The 24327-nt window shown below is 45.5% G+C and overlaps 1 protein-coding gene across 1 annotated transcript in view; it reads left to right on the top strand.

Annotated features, from left to right (window-relative positions):
* Positions 1-21767, top strand: part of LOC121285997 (glutathione hydrolase light chain 1-like) — a 54733-nt gene extending 32966 nt beyond the window's left edge. The window contains exon 5 of the mRNA XM_041203010.1: positions 21615-21767. Coding sequence (XP_041058944.1) covers positions 21615-21767 — 153 coding nt within the window. The remainder of the gene's footprint in view (positions 1-21614) is intronic.
* Positions 21768-24327: the final 2560 nt, after the last annotated feature.

Raw genomic sequence — 24327 nt, 5'->3', positions numbered from 1 at the left:
TGTAACCTGCTTGACACAAGTGTGTACATCTGATTGGGAGACACCGGAAAGATCACCCACCGAGCCCTGGAAGGAGCCAAATGCATAGAATTGGAGGGCAACTGTGACCTTCAGAGCCACTGGCATGGGGTGTCCACCCACACAGTTAGGAGAGATCTCAGGGCCAATCATCTGACAGAAATGGTTGACTGTTTCCTTTGACAGACGGTGCCTCCTTCGGCACTGCACTTCAGTCATATTGAGGTAGCTGCTTCGCTGCCTGTATACCCTGGCAGCAGGATAGTGGTGTCTTCTGTGGCCCCTTCCACCTTGGACAACCACTTGGCCCTGCAGCCCTTGTGCCTGCGCCTGGCCTTCCAAAGGTGGCTCCCCTGAAGGCTGATTGTCCACTCCTGGCCTCCTCCTTATTCTATCCCTCCCTTCCTCAGAGGAGGAGCTGCCTCCAGCGGAGATGTCAGAACCCATACCCAGGCTAAATGGAGGTCTCCGGAAAGCTGCAGGCCCTGTAAAAATTACTGTCTGCAGACTGCTGAGCTGAACCTTCAAAGTACAGGGAAAGCTATTGGAAATCAATCTGAACTGCTAACAATCACACAGTAAAGTTGAAAACGCTTTTTGAATTAAATACTTCAGAAAAAACATGAACAACCCTGCTGAGCCCACATTTCCCACCCGTGGATGAGGTTTGTTAAAAAATCAGTTACCCGCCTGCCCGTTGGGCCCGTGCGCCGAGGCGAAGATCGCACAGGCTCCTCAAAATCGGCGTCGATTGCTGAGTTAATGGCCTTAACAAGGCCTTTAATTAATGGCAGGCGCTTCATAGCACGTCCGCCCACCTAAATATCGCGATGCTGTGCACTGACGTTGGGACGCTAGCGCAATGTCAGTGCGCAACATTTTAAGCACTGATGTGCGAGCTCCGCCACACGCGGGTCAGCCATAAAATCCTGCCCCAATTCTTTCTTCGAAACCCCAAGCCACTAGTCTAGCTTTAGCCTTATATGTGCCATCAGGAAGTACCTTTCCTTTGCTTGTCCACCTGTGTGATAAGACTGGCTGTATCCTTTCAGGTATTTCAGTTTATACACCAAATTCTTTCCAAGTTTCCAATTCTTTTTGTTTGGCATCCTTTATGATCTTTTCTTCTAATTTGTCAGTAGCCACTAAAACTCCTTTATCATAAGGGCTTTGACATTCCTAGTCTGTTCAATGGTCCTGTTCTGATCAAACTACAACCCCTACTCGCCCTTCTCTCTCTTTGTGGACTATTGCTACAGGATCTCTCCCTCCTATGATCAGAGTCCCTTTCGCAAGCCTGTGATATTTTCCTAGGGCCGTGACCACACTCGAGTCCATTTTCAGAAATCACACTGCGTTTTCTGGCCTTCCACATCTTTACCTCATTTTGCCAATCCATGGGTCTTACCTCCTGTCCCTCATCTTGTACATTCACCCAATGTTTGTATTTGCTGGTAGCTTTTCCCGCTCTCCTTATAATGGTGGCATCCCTCCATTCACTGGCCCCTACTGGCATATATGTCACTCTGGTGACAACTTTGGGTAGCTGCCCTTTGGGATAAATAACGTTATCCTGCATTTCAGTGTCACTTCATTCAGATTTAGTCATCCCTTTATCTGCTGTAATCTGCTCCTTATAATTTCAAACGTATATTTATATGAAGTGAATGGTGCCTCTTCGCTTTCTATTCCTTGTTCAGATTTTGTAAATGTATAGTCAGTGCCAATTAGCCTCGAGGAATGTACCCTAACAGTTTGATTCCCATGTTATAAACTTACTGTCTTTCCATCACTGCCTATAACCTTACCAGGTCCTTTCCATTCTTTCAGCCCTTCCCTTTTGTAATATACCATGTACCCTAGATTAAACAGTCTTTCTGATGGCCTCATGCGGTGCTGTAAGGCTTGCTGAATTTTCTCCAAAATCTCAGCCTTGATAAATGCCTTTCTCCCTGCATACAAGTCATTCAAGTGCTCAGAAAAAGTTGAACTAATCGTAGTCCCTTCCAAGGCCGGGGGATAATCCCACATCACCGAAGGTATTATTGGATTTCTCCCATAAACAAATTGATAGGGACTGTAGCCCCTAACCATTTGAAATGAATTATTTGCACGGACTGTCCACACCAGGGCAGATGTCAGTTTACAGCTCGGTTAGTCAGCTAAGATTTTGTGAAGTATTTCATCAGTTGCTGCATGATTTCTTTTTCCGCTGCTGTGTTCATCACTACAATGTTCACATTTCATACATACTCTTAAATTCATTGTTGGCAAACTCCACACCCACTCCACCACACCCCCCACCTGCCACCCCCCCACCCCCCATGCCTCAGGGAGATTGCTGCGCTCTTTTGCGCACATGCTTGAAAGAACGCAGGCCCCAATTCTTCCTCCTCCCACCTGCCCGCATAGGTAGCGCTGAGAGCTACCAGCTGCGCGTTACGCTGGGTGGGCCTTAATTGGCCCGCCTGCGTAAAATGGCGGCGCACAGCCGATCACGGGTGGCGATCGGCTCCACACCTGCCCCCGCTCCCGCCCAGCCCACCCACCATATGAAAAATTCTCCCCTATACATTATTGTTGTTAGATTGAATTTAGTTGCCGTGTCCACGATGGGAAAGAGAAAAACGTTTTTGTCCTTATCCCATACCTTCAAGTCCATTGCTACAACTTCATTAAATTCTCTTCCTAACAAGAGACTCACTGCAAACCATGATGGTATCCTCCTATATTTTCTGCATATATTGGATTTCTCACTGATCTCTTCCATAAGCTTAATATATTTGTCATCCATTCCCTGCATCCTTTGAATTTTTAACCTATGACAAGATGGATTGGCAAACTGCTGATGCAGTTTGTAAACAATTTGCCATTTTTCCTTTAAACTCCTAGCCCCGATATCATCAACACTTCTTTAACATTGTGATTCAAAATGTTAGGTTTTTTAAAGGGGATACAACAATGTCCTGATTGCGTAAACTTGAAATCTACAGATTTCCCAAAAAAATAATTGCCTTATCATGTTCCATATCTAATTTGATTTGAGCCTTTTTGTACTTACTCAATAGTGAGGGTAATTAATTTGATACTATACCTATGCTGATAAAATGGTTTACTCCAGCTATGTTACATGGAAACACCACTTTCTTTTCTAATTTTAATGTGTTATCATCCTCGAACTAAGTAAGTAGAACTTTCATATTCCTTAACCTTTGGTCTTTACTATTTAGTGAATCCAGGTAGCACTTTAGCCAATCCATTCCACATACTGTGGACGTACACCCACTGTCTAATACAGCATAATTTAATGAGTCCGCCACTAGGATACCCATCACCGGTCTGAAACTTCTGGTGGCCAGTATAATTTCTTTTGACTGATCAGTATCATCATCTTCCCCTTCTGATCCTTCCTTGTCTTGTGTCATTTCAAAAACTCTGATATTCCATTTCAGGCAGTTCATTGCATAATAATATTTTGAATCACATCTGAAACCATTCCTTGGTTATTCCCGGGGTTCATTCTCCTGCCTTAATTGCCCAATTCCTGTCATCTGTTAGAATTACCAAAAGGGTCTCTATCCTCATTTCTTTAGTTCATGGTTCTTCTTTTGTATTGAAGCTCGAGTCTCATATCTAAACAGTCTCGAAATGCTGTCAGCTTCGAGTCCTCCATCTTTTGTATTACTGCTGAATGCTTTATTGATGCCAGGGAAGTGGTTGGAAATGAACATTACCCCAAATTTTTTTTCAAAGCTTCAGACATAGAAGTGTGAAAATGGGATTAGTGTTGTCAGATTTTATATCCACTTCATTCTTCCATTGGTCAAAAGGTTCAGCTTCACAGCACAAAGGGGAAAATCATACCCTGATACTTTCGACTTGGTTTCAGCCATTCTTCTCCAAAGTAACCTCCAATAACAATCTTCTGTTTCCGATAACAATCTTCTGTCTGAAAAGATACCTTGGTTCCCAATCTTAACCTTTAGGCTAGCTATTCTCTGGTATCAATTTTAACTGAATTCATTCCTGTTGGTGAAGTTAAAACAAAGACACAGCTGCTTTCTTTGCTGGAGAGAGTTTATTGACTTATTAGTCAACACTACTCTCCCCACCCAGAGTATCCCAGCTACCTCCATTTATAGGTGTACAAAAACCCATCTCTTGTTTAACAATGTAATTGTCATTAAACCTGAATTTGAGTGCAGGATGGAGCCCATTAAGACGTGTAAGGAAATTGCTACATGCAGCTGCAGCATTAAATATAGCAAATTCACATAGAATCATGGAATCTAGGAGCAGGAGTAGGCCATTTGGCCCTTCGAGCCTGCTCCGCCAGTCATTATGATCATGGCTGATCATCCAACTCAATAGCCTGCCCCTGCTTTCTCCCCATACCCTTTGATCACCTTCGCCCCAAGAGCTATATCTAACTCCTTCTTGAAAACATACAATGTTTTGGTCTCAACTACTGTCTGTGGTGACGAATTCCACAGGCTCACCACTCTCTGGGTGAAGAAATTTCTCCTCATCTCAGTCCCAAATGGTCTACCCCATATCCTCAGAAATCTACCTTTGAGATGAAGCAGTCAAATGAACTCCCCTTCCTTGATGTACTAGTTGAGAGGTTCTCTACCACGGTTTACTGCAGGCCTACCTTCACAGCTCAATATACATATTGGGATTCTTACAGTTCCACAAGCTGTAAGATTGGTCTCATTGGCAACCTTGTAAATAGGGCCCGAGCCATTTGCTCACCATGCAAGCTTGATGCTGAAATAGGGCACATCAAAGGCACCCTGCAGGATAATGGCTACCCTAACCACGCTGTATATTACGCAAACTCATGAACGGGCCTAAGGCTGTCACTTTCGGCCCTGAAAAGCGCCCAGGCTAACTCAGATTACCCTGGAAGGGCAAGGTATCGCAAAAATTTAAGCAACAGGTGAAGCTAGCTGTTTCATGCTGCAACTATGCAGCGGCAACACGAGTGGTATTTACCACTAACAGGGTGCTGCTGTCAAGCCAAATAGTCATCCTGCCTATCTCATAAATGAATAATGTGGTATATGAATTTCAGAGCCAGTGTGATGCTAGGTATGTAGGCCATACGTCCCAAAGACTGGCAGATTATATTGGTATTCTTACAAGTGTCCTAGAGGAGAGTGCAAGAGGAAGACCCTGGGACAGGCAGTCAGCAGCACCTGGAAGATCTAGTCTATCTAGAGGATATAGCATCTAGTCTTTAATCAAGTAGGAGTAGGAATAAGGATGAAATAAAAGCAAGGGTCCAAATTCTATTTAGTTAAGATATGTCTGGGGAGCTAAGTCCTGTGATTTGCACTTGTGGAAAATTCTAGATGCTCCTGGCTGTCTGAATGATCATGTGTGCAGGAGGTGCCTCCGATCGGAGCAACGCAACTCCGGGTTTTGGAGCTTGAGCAGCAGCTGGGGGCACTAAGATGCATTCACGAGGCTGAGGTTTGTGAATAGCGTGTTTCAAGATGTGGTCACCCTGTGGCTTGAAGCACAAGCAGGGAGAGAATGGGTGACCGCAAGACAGAAGAAACGAACCAGGCAGGTAGTGAGGGGATCCACAGAGTGCATCTTGCTTGCAAACCATTTTTCGGCCTTGGAAAATGGTGAGAGTGACGGTTCCTCTGTGGAGGCCAACCAGAGCCAAGGCCGTGGCACTGTGGGTGATCCAGCTGCTCAGTGGGAGAAGAAGAATTGTGGAAGGGCAATAGTGGTAGGGGATTCATTAGTGAGGGGAGTAGACAGGTGCATCTACGGCTGTAGACGTGACTCCAGGATAATATGTTGCCTCCCAAGTGCCAGGGTCAAGGATGCCACGGAATGGCTGCAGGACATTTGGAAGGGGAAGGGTGAACAGCCAGAGGTCGTGGTCCATGTCGTGGTCGTGGTCGTGGACCAATGGCATAAGAAGAAAGAGAAATGAGATCCTGCAGGAAGATTTTAGGGAGTTAGGCAGGAAATTGAAAAGCAGGGATTCAAAGGTCATAATCTTCGGGTGCCACGCAGTAGTGATTAGAGGAACAGAAGGATAGAGCAGATGAATGTGTGGCTGGAGAGATGTGCAGGAGGGAGGGCTTTAGATTCCTGGGGCATTGGGACCATTGCTGGAGGAGGTGGGACCTGTACAAGTTGGACGGGTTACATCTGAACAGGAACACGATTAACATCCTCACAGGGAGGTTTACTAGGAACCCGAGGAATAAGACAGATGAGCTGAGGGCACACTTAGGCACGTGGGAGTATGATATCATAGGCATGACCGAGACTCGGCTAGAAGAAGGGCAGGATTGGCAGCTCAACATTCCTAGTTATAGGCTATTCAGATGAGATAGAGAGGGGGATAAAAGCGGATGGGGGGGTGTTGCAATATTGATCAAGAAATCAATTATAGCAGTAAGGAGGGATGATATCTTGGGAGGATCATCAAATGAGGCCATATGGGTAGAAGTAAAAAACACATGAAGAGCAAACACATTGTTGGGTGTGTATTATAAGCCCCCAGTCAGGTAGAGATATAGGATCAAATATGTAATCAAGGGCTGAAATTTCCCCCCCCCCTCCAACGGGGGGAAGTGCGGGAGTGGGCAGGAGCGAGCGCGAACCTGATCGGCACCCCAATCGGGTATGCGCTGCCATTTTATGTGGGCGGGCCAATTAAGGCCCACCCAGCGTGACGCTCGTCCAGAAGTGCTGTGCAGGCCGGGGGAGGGGGATTCCCTGAGTCAAGACCTGCGCTCTTTTGCACATGTATGTGAAAGAGCGCAGAAATCACCCTGAGGCACAGAGGCGCTTTAGGAAGATTAGTTAAAGTTTTTGAAAGCTAAATTCAAAGAAGAAAATATTATAAGACATGTCTCCTCGTGAAAAGCTGGGACATGTCAATTAAATTTTTTTTAAATGTTATTGAATTTTAAAACGCCTCATGTAACCTCATCTTGTTCGTAGATGAGGTTTCATGCACAATGCAAAGGCCGCCTGAGCTCTTCACCTGCCCGCCAACCTTAAGGTTGGACGGACAGCTCATTTAACTGTTTTAATTAGTTTTTATCAAGCCTTAATAGGCCTTTGACAGTTTGGCAGGCGCGCAGCCAAGTTGGCTGCGCGCCCGCCGAACTGAAAATCTAAATGGTGCGTGGTGACACTGGGCCCCGCCCCCGCTCACTGACCAGAAAATTCTTCCCCAAATTTCAAAGGACTGTAAGAATAATAAGGCAGTAGTAGGGGATTCGAACTCCCCAAATATTAACTGGGATAGTTTTAGAGTGCAAAGTAAGGAGGGAGCAAAGTTCTTAAGTTGCATCCAGGGGAGCTTTTTTAGCCAGTAGGTAGAAAGCCCAACAAGGGAGGGGGCAGTTCTGGACCTAATATTCAGAAATGAGTCCGGGCTGGTGGAAGGCGTATCAGTAGGGGAGCATTTTGGAGATTGTGACCATAACTCAGATTTAGGATAGTTATGGAAAATGATTAAGTTGGGCCAAGAATAAAAGTCCTAAACTGGGGCATGGTTAATTTTACTAAGATGAGATAACGATTTGGCCCAAGTGGACAGGGAGCACCTATTTGCAGATAAAACTGTGTCAGAGCAGTGGGAGGCATTCAAGGAGGAAATGGCAAGAGTACAGGGCAAATATTTTCCTGTAATGACAAATTGGGGGACCAAGTCTGGAGAACCCTGGATGTCTAAGGACATAAAGATTAGGATTAAGAAAAAAAGAGCAGCTTATGACAGATACCGAGGGCTCAATACGGCACCGTCCCTAGAGGAGTATAAAAAGTGCAAGGGGGAACTTAAAAAGGAAATTGGGAAAGCTAAGAGAGTGCATGAGAAAGCATTGGTGGGTAGAATAAAGGAAAACCCAAAGGGGTTTTTTAAATATATAAAGCACAAGAGAATAACTAGGGAAAGAATAGGGACAATTAGGGATCATAGATTTAATGTGTGTGGACCCGGAAGATGTGGGTACAGTCCTCAATGAATACTTTGCGTTAGTCTTCGTAATGGAAAAGGATGACACAGGTATAGGCATCAGGGCGTAGGACTGTGAAATATTAGAGGACATTAACATAGAGTGAGGAGGTATCAGCGTGTTTAGCAGCCTTATAAGTGGATAAATCCGCAGGCCCAGATGAGATATATCCCAGCCTATTGAGGGACACAAGGGAAGAGACGAGAGGGGCCCTGGCAGTAATTTTCAAATCCTCTCTGGCCACAGGTGAGGTGCCAGAGGACTGGAGGACTGCTAATGTTAACCCATTATTAAAAAAGAGAGGAAGGGATACAGCAGGAAATTACAGGACAGTCTGTCTAACTTCAGTAGCGGGGAAGATACTAGAAAAAATTCTGAGGGACAGAATATATCTGCACTTGGATAGACATGGACCAATCGGGGATAGTCAGCATGGATTTGCTTAGGGAAGGTTGTGTTTGACAAATTTGATCAAATTTTCTGAAGAGGTAACCAGGAGTGTTGATGAGGGTAATAATGCATTTGCTGTGGTCTACATGGACTTTAGCAAGGCTTTGATAAGGTCCTTCATGGCAGACTGGTCAAGAAAGTAAGAGCCCATGGAATCCAAGGCAAAGTGGCACGTTGGATCCAAAATTGGCTGAGAGGCAGGAAGCAGAGGGCGATGGGAGGGGGACGTTTCTGTGACTGGAAGTATGTTTTCAGTGGGGTTCCACAGGGCTCGGTGCTGGGACCCTTGCTGTTTGTGGTGTACATAAATGATTTGGATTTAAATGTAGGGGGTATGATCAAGAAGTTCGTGGATGACACGAAAATTGGTAGGGTGGTAAATAGTGAGGAGGATAGCTGTAAACTGCAGGGGGATATCAATGAACTGGTCAGGTGGGCAGAGCAGAGGTAAATGGAATTCAACCCAGAAAAGTGTGAGGTAATGCAATTGAGGAGGGCTAACAAGGCAAGGGATTACATTATGAATGGTAGGACCCTGGAAATACTGAAGATCAGAGGGACCTTGGTGTGCATATCCACAGAGCCCTGAAGGTAGCAGGGTAGGTAGATAAGGTGGTTAAGAAGGCCGATGGGATACTTGCCTTTGTTAGCCAAGGCATAGAATACAAGAGCAGGGAAGTTATGCTGGAACTGTATGAAACGCTGGTTAGGGCACAACTGGAGTATTGCGTGCAGTTCTGGTCACCATGTTATAGGAAGGATGTGATTGCACTGGAGAGGATGCAGAGGAGATTTACCAGGATGCTGCCTAGGCTGGAGGGTCTGAGCTATGAGGAAGGATTGGTTGGGCTGGGGTTGTTTCCCTTGGAGCATCGAAGATTGAGAGGGGGCCTGATAGAGGTGTATAAGATTATGAGGGGCATGGATACCGTGGATAGGAAGGTGCTTTTTCCATTAGTAGAGGGGTCAATAACAGGGGGCATAGATTTAAGGTTAGAGGTAGAAGGCTAAGAGGGGAATTAAGGAGAAATTTTTCATTCAGAGGGTGCTGGGAGTCTGGAACCCACTACCTGAAAAGATGGTTGAGTCAGAAACGCTCATAACACTTAAGAAGTATTTAGATATTCACTTGTGTTGCCATAGCCTTCAGGGCTATAGGTCAACCAATGGAAAATGGGATTAGTGTGGTCAGATCTTTGACTGGCATGGACATGATGGGCCAAATGGCCTCATTTTGTGCTGTAAATGTCTATCAGTCTATGTCCTGATGATGCATGATGAAGAGCTTAGACATATCTCTTTTTTTCAGCAATATTTAATACATTTGAATGTCATGCACAATCATCACAAAGGTTGCTCACTGGAATCACCTCCCACACTGGATCAAAAGGGCAAGTCGGCATCTAATTAGACTGACAAGTTTCACAACGGAATATGAGCATCATGCACCTGGCGAACTGCACTTTGCTCGTGACGTCGAGGTTTGCTCGCACACCTTGCATCGCACATTGCTCACGGCATCTTAGACTCCATTCCAGGCTTCGCAGACAGCAGCAGATCGCTTTAAGGGGGCTTTCACAGGCCAGACCTGCAGCAATGTAGGAGTAGCATATAAGGGGCCACAGGGCAAGACTTCCACTGGGGGAGGGGAAGAGTGGCGAAGGTTGCACTCTGACACATGACTGGGGGGATGCAGGTCAGAAGCAACGTCTGGGCTAGAATGGAGAAGAGTGTCTTAGAGAGGTATATAAGCGAGTTGTGGCCAGAATGGAAGCATGGCAGAGTGAAGAAACGCTTCAGTTTACATTGCTGACCTCGCAAAAGCTGTCCTTGTCCCAGCCCAGGAAGGGGAGGGCATGTAAGTCAAGTGTCAGCCATGCCCAGCATGTTGTGCGCAGGGTGAGGTCATTACAAGATGGTCTGGCAGCATCTGTGGAGAGCAGCACAGTTAACATTTCGAGTCCGGTGGTTATCACCACCTTCAACACCTCTTTGTCCTTTTGTCTGTGACATCTTTTGGTTATCTCCACCTCTCACCGGCCCTCTATCCAGCTCTTCTTGTCCCACCACCCCCACCCCCCACCCCGCCCCACCTTAAACCAACTTATATTTCACTTCTTTTCTATTTTTACTTAGTTCTATTGAAGGGTCATTCGGAGTCGAAACGTTAACTGTGCTCCTCTCCACAGATACTGCCAGACCTGCTGAGTTTTTCCAGATATTTTTGTTTTTCTCTGGATTACTAGTCCAGCGACAATACCACTACATCATCACCTCCCTTGATGGCACACTCAGTCAGGATAGGCTGTAGATGGGGAAAATATAGTGTAAGGCTATTGGGAAGTCTCAAGTGTTGGGTGGTCAGTTGGGGGGGTGGGGGGCTCATTTCAGGGAGTTATACAGGGATAGTCTCCATAATCAAAATAGCATAAAGCATTGGAGGGGGAGGTTTGAGAATTATTGGAGGAAAGGAAATCTGAACATTATGCTCCTCCAGGATGAAGGCAGGGATTACCACAGTCACACAAGGGAGGCTCCAAGCTGGTCTGGTAGTGAGCCCTCAGCACCAGCTCCAGAGGGCCATTTGGAGGACTGGCGCACTGCACTGGGGAGCAGATTAAAGGGGCACCAAACTGAACTGTGTATTCCCAAATGAGGAGAGATACAAACTGGAACATGTTAGGATCGTTTCAATTACAATGCAGGGAATCAGGAAAGTGAAGCAATGAAGGGCACTCATGCAACTAAACAAATTCCATGCTTTAACCCCTTGTTCCAAGCGTGCCATTGCCCAGAGTGATAACAAGGTCTAGAGCATATTGACGACTGGACAAGCTGCAGATGCTTCTTTAAAAGCGGGAGCTTACAGTCTTGGTGCTGACAGTCTTACAGATGAGAAGTCTCACCCCGCCTCCCGTAAATAATCTCAGTTCGTCAATGAACATTAATCTTCTTGAGTATTACAAAGAGTGTAGAACAACAGTGCAGTGATTGAGGATCTTAGTGCCTGGCCAAGGCAATCTCATAGAAGTCGGACACGAAAAGAGGGGGAACGGAAGTGGGAGGGACAAAAATGCAGCTTCAAATGCACTGGCTAGGGTTTCAGTGGTGAATAGGTGCCACCACTGGAACCAAGCACTTGAACCCATTGTCACACACTATTAGTCTACAGAAATAGGGCCTTTTAGAGGCTCATGCTGACTCATCTTTTTCTCATAGATGCTGCAGAGAGGTGATTTAAGGAAGATGGATGTTGCATTTATTGCTGCCTTCACAATCATATACAGGTAGGAGAGAAGGTGGAGAAAATTGAGATTGTCATGTCAGGCTCCTCAAAGGGAGGAGCTACACCCTCATGAGGCAAGGGGCAGCAGGGCCCCCTCTGGAATCAGAAGATGAAGCTCAAAGAGACGTTGTTTGTAGGTGGCTCTCAAGATTGAGGGTGTACAGAACACACATGTCTTAGAAGATGAGTGAGAGGCAATGTCACCAATGCTTCTGCATGACCAGTGATCTGGTGGCTCACATTTGCCACATTCTCCAGGATTTGATACCAGGAGCACCAGGAGGACATCGATTACCAGTGACTCTGAAAGTCACCACCGCTCTTAACTTCTACGTGTGACTCTTTTCAGGGCTCCACAGGGTCCTCTGTGGGATCTCTCAAGCTTCCATGCACAAATGCATATATGAGGTGATGGACACCCTTTTTCCACGGCCCACAATTATGTGCACTTTGCCAGAGATCAAGAGAGCCAGGGCTCCAGAGCCTAGGCTTTGCTGCGATCTCCAGATTCTCACAATCTGGGAAAAGGCACTCAATATATCAACAGGAAAGTCTTCCACTCATTCAATGTGCAGCTGGTCTGCAACCACATGAAACAAGTCATGCAGGTTTGCACAAGATACCCAGGAAGCTGCCAGGGCTCATACATGTTGAGTAAATCGCAGATCCCTGACGTCTTCAACGGACCAGAGTTGGCTCTTTGGTGACAAAGGACATGGCTGATGGTGCCCTTGCTGCATCCACACAATCCCGCTAAGAGAAGGTACAACGATGCTCATATTGCTACCAGAACATTGGTGGAGCAGAATATTGGCATCTTAAAGATGTGATTCTGAGCCCTCGATAAATCTGGCGGGACACTCCATTCGTCAGAGTCTCCTGGATCATCGTGGCTTGCAGAGCGCTGCACAATCTGGCGACACAAAGAGTGGAGGAGTTACCAGATGCCGACTTGGAGGGGATGCATGTCTCCTCCGATGAGGAGGACATTGAAAGGGATGTAGGTGATGAGCTTGAGGAAGCTGAGGCTGCAGGGGAAGAGGCCATAACATGCGCCAAATGAGGCAGGTGTGCATGTGAAGTGCTCAAAGCCACCAGATCCAAGAGAAGGTTGACAAGTTGTAGTCTGCATCCCCTTGGACAAGGGTCCTCCATCTTGGGCCAACATGAACACCAGCCTTGCTATCCTTCTCATTGCAACCATGCACTTCAATCTGAGAGTAAGTACTTACACATTTGGATAACCATTTTCCTGTTCTTTTGAAGGATGATGAAGAGAGCTCAAGAGCACATGTCCTTGTTGAAATGGGGTCCTTCCTGGAGGAGGGCGTTCCAGCATCACATGTCAGAAGGCATTGCCTCTTCTTGCATCTCTGCAGCATCCCAGTTGCCACGGCAACCTAGAAGAGGTAGGAGCTGCTCTACAATCTTCAGTGGACTCGTAGCTGTATGGCTTCAGTCTGACAAAGCACCTCAAGGAGAACCATCTGCACCAGTGGCACAACACTTTCAGTGTCACCTCGATGGTGAAACTAAAAGGTCACACTTGGGCCAAGGGAGCCAAGGACGTTACCAAGGTCTGACTCCATTTTGACATCACCTAGTCCTCTGTGTCACCTTCTCCTCCACGACATTGACATTTAGCATTCTCAGTTTGGGATGTGGGCGTCCTTTCATCCTGACCTTCCCATGGATTTGGACCACCTAAGGATCATGAAGCTCAAACAGACCGTCTGCCCTAATGGCCAGCCCTGGCCCTTCCATCTCTAACATGTAAAGACACCATGAAGCCCTAAAGGTAATGCTTCATTGATAATAAAAGAGCACTCTTCAGATTCACTACATCCTCATTCCTATCCCATTTCTCCCCTTAACATTGTCTAAAGCCACCAAATGCACTTCCAGAGCATGCTCAAAGGCTCCACAACTGCAACATATCACCATTTGGATTCATCATCACTGACCACGGTGAGGTGAGGGGACGCTACACAGAATGAATGGCACAACTCTGCAACCCTACATTGTGGTGAGAGCTTTGTGGCCTCAATTCAGACAACTACAAGGTGTGAAAGGCTGAATGTTGTAGTGTTGAGTGGCTACACAATAATGTGGCTTTGAGGGGCAGAGTTCCAGTGCTTTAAGGTGGAAAGGTGCTCACACTTATCACTGAGCTTAGCAGATATGCACTTGGACAGGAACATAAGCTCTGAGCATGGGCTCACAGATTGGAAATCCTGCGGGATGACAGTGAGCAAATGGAGTTCCAGGATATAAGACCCTTCTCCATACATTTACATGTCTCTCCATGGGCACGAGACCTTTACCTTTCAATAATGCAGACGAAACTGGTGAACACCTCAGTTTCAATCTTAAACAGCCAAGAATGAACATGAAATGAACCAGTACATCATGTGAATGAGGTTCCTTACACAGACAGACTTGACATTAAGGACGATGCATCACTGATGTCTCAGAGCGGACACATGCTGTGAGGAATTGGAAGCAGACAACATCGGCCAGAAGCACATAATAGTGACATCTGCGATAAGTGACAGAGGGACCATGGTGTCACCCCTGATTGATAACAACACAGCCCATTATAAAGAGGAGCTTTATGCAAGAGGAGATGTGAAATGGGTGCAATTCTATTTACATTGGTAAAAATTATGTACTAGTGGTTAACATCCATGCCACCATCATACTCCTAATACTTTTTTATTTTCCTAACCTACTGCTACTCCGTGGTACATTTCCGACATCCACAGCAGAGGTGGTGGCAACCTGCTGACTGCTATGCACTTTTGTCTGTGATGACTTTGGTGGGCGTCCTCTGGAGGGCAGAGACTTGGGGAGCCCTGGCCTGCTTTGGGTCTCCTGCTATGGGGCAGGTGCACCCTCCTCGGCCTGTGGAGCTGGAGGTACAGGAAGAGGGGATTGGGATCATCTGGACACTCCCAGAATCACCTTTGTGGATGGCTCTGGGATATGCAGCTGCTGGTCCCCTTCCTATGGGTGCCAAGAGACCTGGTTGCCCCGCCTCCTCTTGCGTAGCCACTGATGGATGCCACCTATGCCTACACTGATGAAGTGCAGCTCCAAGCACATTGAAGGACCTATGTCCTGGACCAAGGTCTCCATGGCAACAGCCATCCTGTCAGTGTTGACCTCGCTGCATTGGCATGCCGGCACTGTTATCTTAGACTGAATGTGGATGGACTCCTCCATTGTACGTTGCAATCTGCGAAAACCAGTTGACCGCTCTTCCTGATATTACCCTGACTTTCGCTGAAGCTCCACCAACTGAATTAGGACTGAGTCCAGAGGCTCGTCATCTGACTCAGACTCAGCAGAATCCTGGCCTTAGCAGTCCTCCGAGTGCCAGCTAACTCAGGTGTGCCTGCATCCACCTGCTGTGGACCAGATTGTGTGCTGTGCTCACCAGATTGTGATCCTGACACTACTCTAGAACTAGATCCCATTGAAGTGTGTCTCTGTGCTGGTGGAGGGTATGGTTGAGCACTGTGACAGGCCTTCAATGGTGCTCTCCTTTGGTTCTTCATCCAAGGCGTCAACAGGGCTGGATATGAAGGCTTGGCTGATTGATGCCTTTGGGTGCTTTCCAGAGGTGCCTATGAAAAAAAGTAGTTAATTACTGCATGGCAAGTGACAGGAAGATAGCACAATGGACTCACAATATGGTCGTCTGAGGGATAAGCTGGTGCAGGGTCCCCACTTGGGTGTGCAACGCCAATCTCACTGTCACCACATACATGGTCCCTGGCTGGCACAATGGCACGATCCTCATGTGGAGTAAGGGCCTTAATTTTGGCAACTCAAGCCCATGTCTGGGACCTCTCCTTTCTATTATGTGCAAGTTTGTCCTGCATAAAGACACATAAAGAGAGTATGGACAGGACACATGCTACGGCAGATGATATAGATGCCTGCCTTGTGTGGGTGGTGAACGGAGCACTCGGTGGGATGAAGACACAATCTACACAGGATATGAGCCCAGATGGAGATATGAAAGTGTGTGTGACAGAGTGAGAGATTGAGTGGTGATGTCCCTTGAGCTGGCAGTATGTGAGATCCCTGTGAAGTGTCATCCTGCGAATACCTGATGGGCTTGTCAGTGTGTGAGTTGAGAGTAATGAGATGGTTAACTTACCCTGCCGGAACAGATAAGATCATTCATTCTCTTCCTGCACTGGATTGCAGACCTTTTCTGCGCTGCGTTTGTGCTGACTGTCTAAGACGGAGTGATGGCATTGGTTGACCTCCTCCGGCCATTACTGGGGCACAGGACATCCCGACAGGCCTCAATGGCATCCTGCAGCCGGTCCAGCAAAGCGACACTAAACTTGGGAGCAGCACTCTTCTTGCCTTTTGGTGCTATGTCTTTCTTGGGGGGTTATCCTGGCCTGCAGACATTGAGAAGCCTGTGTGCAGGTGCACTTTAAATATGGCATCCGGAGCACAGGCCTGCTGTGGTCATGGTGGGGCGGGTGTATCAGAGGCTGCCTGCCTGCAATCCAACATGTTTCCTGTAGTTGTATAACTAACAAGGCGGGAAGCAGACAATATGGAACGAAATCCTGCTGTTGCGCCCGGCGGGGAAAATGCCACTTTTCCTACCTGTCTCCACACTTAGAGCACGGGTGAGAAAATCCGGGCCATTATTTCTCCATAAATGAAAGAATTCTGTACAGAGGTGCCCTACAATGCAATATATTTCTTGGTGAAAGCTGTTCCTGCTGTGTGTAGTCCTATTATTCCGGTTCAGTGTTACATTTATGCATTGTTTTTAAACCGTGATTGTGGTATGGTCAGCTGTGTGACACAGGAAACCCATCAACATGGAGCTCAAAAAAGAAAGAACAAAATTACTTGTATTTATATAGCACTTATCATATACTTAGGGTGTCCCAAAGTGCTTCACAGCCAATGCATTGCTTTTTCAGTGTCGTCACAATTGCTAAATAAATAAATCCACATAGGTTCAGTTGCCCTGAAATGGAAAACATGTTTTCCCCATTGAGATACAGCACACTTAAACTTGGAAAGTCTGGGCCCAGATTGCAAGAGTCAAAGCTTAGGTACCCCTAACTGTGCACTGCTCAACTTTAACTAAACCTCATCTCATCATGTACTCTCTCCTCTGAGTTCACCGCCCTCTTATCCTCCCTAAATTTCTCCCTCCATGTTAACTCCCCAACCCTTATTCATGGCCATCTCCTTGACCTTGCATCTCACATGGTCTTGCTAATTCCATTGTATTAGTTATAGATAAAGCTATTTTTGAATATATCTTTAGGTTACTCATCACCTACATCCCCCTTCCACCTCCGGCAACATGACCTCCTTCTGCATTGTCCTTGAAATAAACTATTTCCAATTTACTTACAATGGCACAGTCAAAATCCCAACTTTCTAGCTTTTGGACCTTATTCACCACAACATTTCTGCAACTGTTGATTGCTCAACTGCTCCCTCACCTCCACCTTTGATGTCCTAGTCCCCAATAAAGTCATTATTCTTTTTCATTCTGGTTAATGGCCCAGGTATGGCCCTCATCTCTCCTTTAAGTCCAAAGGGTGCAGACTTGAAAGGAGAAGGCGGACAACTGGTTTTGCCATCCGCTGTCAGATCTGGCTGGATCACATAAAACACCAGGAGGTCCTGCTCTTGTTTGCTAAACTTCTCACTAGTCCAGCATCACCCTGGAATGCAAAGATAGCCTTTGGCTTCTTTTCTCCAATGTAAGTTGTCTTTGTAAACTTCTCTCCCCTCTTCTCTCAATCCTCACTCCCAACAAGGACCTCATTGGACTCTTTGGCCTGGATTTTCCAGCCCCGTACTGGGTGGGACCCGCTGCGGGCGAGGCAGCGCCCCAGACATTGACTTGCAGTGGGACCAGACAATCCTAGCTGCGGGCGGATGCGGAAAGTCCCGCCCTAAGTCACTGAGATCGAGATCATAGGAAACATCATGGCAGTATCTGAAGACCTATGCTCCAGAACTAGCCGCACCCCTGGCCAAACTGTTCCAGTACAGCTATAACACTGACATTTACCCGAAAATGTGGAAAATTGTCTAGGCAATTCCTTTCCACAAAAAACAGGATAGATCCAATCAAGCCAATTACCATCCCATCAGTCTATTCTCAATCATTAGCAAAGTGACGAAGGGTGTTGTTAACAGTGCTAATAAGCGGCACTTACACAACAATGACCTGCTCAATGATGTTCAGTTTGGGATCCGCCAGGACCACTATGCTCATGACCTCATTATCACTTTTGTCCAAGAATAAACTGGACTCAAGGGCTGAGATGAGGGTGAATACTCTTGAAATCAAGTTAACATTTGACCAAGTGTGGCATCAAGGAGCACTAACAAAATTGAAGTCAATAGGAATCAGAGAAAACTCCACTGGTTGGAGTCTTACCCACACAAAGGAAGATGGTTGTGCTTGTTGGAAGCCAATTATCTCAGTCCAGGATAAATCTGCAGGAGTTCCTCAGGATAGTATCCTAGACCCAGCCATCCTCAGCTATTTCATCAATGACCTTCCTTCCATCAAAAGGTCAGAAGTGGCGAGGTTGATGATTGCACCATGTCGAATACCATTCACAGCTCCTCAGATAGTGAAACAGTATGTGTCCATATTTAGCAAGACCTGGACAATATTGGGGCTTGGGTTGATAAATGGCAAGTAATAGTTGTGCCACACAAGTGTCAGTCAATGACTGTCTCCAACAAGAGAGAATTTAACCATCTTCCCTTGACATTCAATGCATTACCATTGCTGGATCCCCCACTATCGACATCCTGAGGGTTACCATTGATTAGAAATTGAACTGGACCAGCCATATAAATACCACGGCCACAAGAACAGGTCAGAGGCTGGCAATTATGGAGGCTAGATAGTAGTCTGTCCACCATCTACAAGGCACAAGTCAGGAGTGTGATGGAATATTCTCCACTTGCCTGAATGAGTGCAGCTCCAACAACACTCAACAAGCTCAGCACCATCCAAGACAAAGCAACCCACTTGATCAGCATCCATCCACCACCTTAAACGTTAATTCCCTCCACACCAGCGCACAGTAGCAGCTGTGTACCATGTACAAGATGCTCACCAAGCATCTCACAACTCACCAAGCCTCCTCTGACAGCACCTTTGAAATCCGCAACTTCTACCACCTAGAAGGACAAGGGCAGCAGACCCATGGGAACACCACCCAAGGCACAGACCATCCTGACTTGGAACTATATCGCTGTTCCTTCACCATCACTGGATCAAATCCTGGAACACCCCCCTCCCTAACAGCACTGTTGGAATAACTGCACCAGACTGCAGTGGTTCAACCAGCTATTGACCACCACCTTCTCAAGGACAATTAGGGATGGGCACAAATGTTGGCCTTGCTAGCAATGCCCATATCTCATGAAAAAAATATCAAAAAAATCCGATCAATTGCCTCTTCTATGACCCTCCCTTCCTCTAGCCCACCTGGCTAAACTTCCCTCAATGCTCTTCCCTGCCCTAGTCCTGAACTCCTATCACTCTCTAGTTTCTCTTCTACTTCTTTTTATAACCTCCTTGAGCTCATCTCATCCATGACACCTATCTCCTGCTCCTTTAACTCTATTCCCACAAACTGCTGACCATTCAATTTTCCCTTCTGATTTCTATCTTAGCCTGCCAAATCTTTTCTTGTCTTTCTCAGAACTCCATGCTTGAATCCCTCTAATCAAACTCCCCTCTATACCACAGTATGGTACACTCCGATTAAAGTCACAAATGAAATCTGATGTAACCATGACAATGGGCAACTGTCCACCAATGTCCTTTTTGACTTGTCAGCAGCCTTCAACACTGTTGGCCATTCTCCTCCAATGCTTCTCCACTGTCGTCCTGCTGGATGGGATTCATCTGGTTCCAGTCTTATTTATTCAATCATAGCTAGAGCAACACTTGCAATGGTTTTTCTTCCTGCTCGTGCACCATTACGTCTGGTGTTCCCCTGGGATCTATCCTCAATCCTTCCTATTTCTCATCTACATGCTGCCTCAAAACCACAGCAGTAGTTTTTGCATGTACACTTATGAAACCCAGTTCTATCTCACCAGAAACTCTCAGTTGCTCCGCAGTTGCTAAATTATCAGGCTGCCTATCTGACATCGAGTGTTGGATGATAAGTTTCCTCCAATTAAATATTGGGAAAACTGAAGCCATTGTTTTCGGTCCCCGCTTCAGACTCTGTTTACTTGCTACTGTTGCCATGAAAAGGGTACCAATTCCAACCCTCTTCTTGGCAACAGTTAAACCAGTCTGTTCGCAAAATGAGCTTCCAACCTCATATTCACACCATTACTAAAACCACCTATTTCATTTCAGTAACATCATATGACTTCACTTCTGTCTCAGCTCATCTGCTGCTAAAATTCTCCTTTATGCCTTCATTACCTCTAGACTTGACTTTCCAATGCAGTCCTGGCTGGTCTCCCACATTTTACCCTCTGTAAACTTGAGATAATTCAAAACTCTGCTGCCTGTGTCTTAACTTGCACCCCATCACCCTTGTGCTTGTTGGCCTGCATTGGCTCCCAATCAGGCAACGTCTTGATTTCAAAATTCTCATCTTTGTTTACAAATCTCTCGATGGCCTCGCCCCTCCCTATCTCCATACTCTTCTCCAACCTCACAAGGCTTCAAGATCTCTGAGCTTCTCTAATTCTGACCTGTTGTGCATCCCCAATTTTAATTTCACCACTATTGGCAGCCATGCCTTCAGTTACTAGGCCCCAAGCTCTGGAATACCTTCCCTACACCTCTCCACCTTGCTTTCCCCTTTTAAGACACTCCTTAAAACCCACTCTTTGATGAGGCTTTTGATCATCTCAGCTAAAGTCTGTCTGCATGTCTCGGTGTCATATTTTGTCTTATAACGTGTGAAGCACCTCAAGAAGTTTTATTTCACTAAAGGCGCAGTATTAATAAACGTTATGTTGTTGTAAAACCACATAGTTTACTAGCACATATCTCTGCTTAGGTTCCTGATGCTTGTTCAGTTGCAATTATCATCACCACGACACCCCTGTCAGCTATGATAAACCAACTCAACATAGACTGAAGATTGGAGAGAGTTTGCACTGCTATCAGGAGCTGAGAGGAAAGAATCCCAGGTCCAAATAAAAAGCTTATTAAACCAGATCCTAAGCTGAGACTCAACACTACAAAGAATTGCTCCAAACTATAGAACCTTGATATGTGATGATCTACACCAAGGCCAAGTCACTGATTCCCTTCATCCCATGTAACAGTGTACATAGGGGTTATGTGGCAATGTTTCCCCCCTATTCAGTGTAACTGTTTACACCAGGTAAATTCTGCATTATGCTGTGGCTTCATTCCCATTGGGTTGAAGCAAACACAAAGTACAAGTGTTGCAGCAATAGGGAGAAGATTGCTAGGCCATCAACCTTGGTTGGATGAAAACATGACTTTACCCATTGCGATATGCAGTCAGTCCAGAATTACTTTTATCCAGGTTCCTAAAGTGGGCTTGAAAGGATAAATTTTGCGAGGCTCTCCATAGCTGGTCAGGCCTAGCATGCAGCTGGTGCACACTGAGAGTCTTTAAGACTAATATTGCCAGATTTTTTGTTCAGTAAGAGTATCAAGGGATACAGATCAAGGACAGGTAAATGTAGTTGTGGTACAGGTCAGCCATGATTTAACTGGAGGAGCAGGCTCAAAGGTCTCATTGGATTCTCCCTGTTCTCATGCGTTGGGTGTAAATCCCAGTTTTGACAAATGAATTCATAAATACTGATCTTTTTGTTTGACTTTGCAGGCTGTACAAGAAGGCTTGCAAGAAAGGCACCATACATTGAAGATGATAACCAAGCTTACATCAGGAGGTGTAGTACAGGCCATCGTCAGGGATGAAGGGAAGTGGTTTGCCGAATCAGACTATCGAAAAGGTGGCAAACCTGCTGGTTACTGATGAGCCTGTACAATTGATAACTGTAATTGTATGGAAGTCCATACTTACAGCAATATTGTATATAGGTTTATGAATAACCCAGGGACCCAGTGTGAACATAATCAGTAAAGAAATCATTTTAACAAGCTCTTCCAATGCACTGTTTTTGTATTTACTATACTCTGTAAAAGCCAATCTTGATAGAGAGGGGCTCAGAAGGGGTGTAGCGAAGGGAGTGCCTTGAGTTCAAGGCAATGGTTTGTTAACTATTAATTATTAATCTTACTTTCATCAGGTTCAAGCATCAAGTCACAGGAAAATCTTGCTACTTTCTGTATCTGATTATCAGGTTAGAAATTTCCAGAAAGCTGGACTGTCCAGATCCAGTGGTAACAAGATTGAAACTCAAGTTCAAAGCGAGAAGCTGCACACCTCGCAGTGCTTTACCATTTCAATCAGTAGATACACAGTGGTAAATTTCTGTGGTATTCTTCCACTGATTCACTGTAAATTCAGTGGAAGAAACACCTGACAATGGACACTAACACCATTTAGACATTTTTCTTGAGTTTCTACCAGCTTTTCCGTCAAAATTACAGAGTACAGGCAGAATAACCTCTGGAGATGTTCTGCCCCATAGTCTTGCTGCTGTTCTATCCAATGGGTGCAATATTTTCTATTCATTGTGATCAATTCCATCTAGTCCATTCTTTGGCCGATGACGTTTGATTGCACTTGTGGTGAATGATGTCTGATCTCACAACGATAGTCCTCAGAGTTCTTGAGACATCTTGTGTTTAATTTTTTCTTTTTGTTCTCTTAAAGTACTGTAATTCTTACAATTATTTTCATGTCCTGCTGTTTGCCAATTTATTAACTTTATTTCACTGCCATAATGTGAAAATTTCATTAAATTATGAAACCAAGATTTTTTATGTTTGTTTTTAATTCATTCATGGGATGTGTACTTCACTGGCAAGGCCAGCATTCATTGCCCATCCCTAATTGCCCTTGAGAAGCCACCTTCTTGAACTGAAAGTCCATGTGGTATGGGTATACCCACAGTGCTGTTTGGGAGGGAGTTGAGGATTTTGACCCAGCAACAGTGAAGGAACGGCAATATATTTCCATGTCAGGATGGTGTGTGACTTGGAGGGGAACTTGCAGGTGGTGGTGTTCCCATGCACCTGCTTACCTTGTTCTTCTGGTCACTAGAGGTGCAGCAGTGCATCGTGTAGGTGGTACACACTAGCGCCAGGGTGTATCCGTAGTGGGGGATTAAATGGTTAAGGTGGTGGATGGGGTGTCAATCAAGGACTCTGCTTTGTTCTGAATGGTGTTAAGAAACTTGACAGAATTTTGAGAATACACTGCATTTAAATTCATTACCTGAAAGGAGAAATCTGAATATTTTCAAGGATAAGTACTTTAGGGGAAGAAAATTGCAAGGCTATTGGGAAATAGTAGGACAGTGGGACTAATTAGACAGCTTCTGTGCTGTATCATTTTCAGACATAGGCGTTTACAGCACAGGAGGTCATTCGGCCCATCGTGCCTGTGCCATTCAGCAAAGATCTGATTACATTAATCCCATTTTTAAGCGTTTGGCCCTTAGCCTGGAGGCTATGGCTAATCAAGTGAATATCTAAATACTTCTTAAATGTTATGAGAGTTTCTGACTCAACCACCCTTTCAGGCAGTGAGTTCCAGACTCTTACCACCCTCTGGCTGAAAATATTTCTCCTCAACTCCCCTCTTAGTCTTCTACCTCTTACCTTAAATCTATGCCCCCGGGTTATTGACTCCTCTATGAATGGGAAAAGTGCCTTCCTATCCACCGTATCTATGTCCCTCACAATCTTATACACCTCTATCAGGTCTCCTTTCAACCTTCGTTGCTCCAAAGAAAACAACCCCAGCCTATCCAATTTTTCCTCATAGCTCAGACCGTACAGCCTAGGCAGCATCCTGGTAAATTTCCTCCATGCCGCCTCCAGTGCAATCACATCCTTCAATAATGTAGTAACCAGAATTGTACACAGTACTACAGTTGTAGCCTAACCAGCGTTTTATACAGTGTTTTATTGTCACAATTCTGTCAATATTATAATGAAAGGGTTTCTAGTCACCTTCTGGGTAGGGACTTAAAGGTGGACACAAGACCTCCTTATACCATGTTTTATATCCAGCTCCACTGACTCACTTGTTCATCAGTTCCACATACTATGAAAGTATGTGCATTTATATAGCGCTTTTCATGGATTCAATATCTCAAATCCATTCAACCAAAGTGCTACATCTAAAGTTAAGCACTAAAGAGGAATGATATAGTTGAGGGGTCAAAGACAGAGTCTTTATGGTAAAAATTAAGGAACAATAGTGGAACTATTAAGACTACTAGATGTATCCTATAGGCCATCAAATAGTTGGAAGGACACTAATGAGTATATTTTCAGAAAAATTACAGGAAGATACAAGAAGTACAGAGTAGTGATAATGGGGGACTTAAATTATGCCAATATAAACTGGGGCAGTAACAGTGTGAAGGGCAATGGGGGGTGAATTCTGAAAATGTGTACAA

This window comes from Carcharodon carcharias, chromosome 13 (genome assembly GCF_017639515.1).
Source record: "Carcharodon carcharias isolate sCarCar2 chromosome 13, sCarCar2.pri, whole genome shotgun sequence".
NCBI lineage: Eukaryota > Metazoa > Chordata > Chondrichthyes > Lamniformes > Lamnidae > Carcharodon > Carcharodon carcharias.
This window is presented reverse-complemented; position numbering and strand designations above follow the sequence as displayed.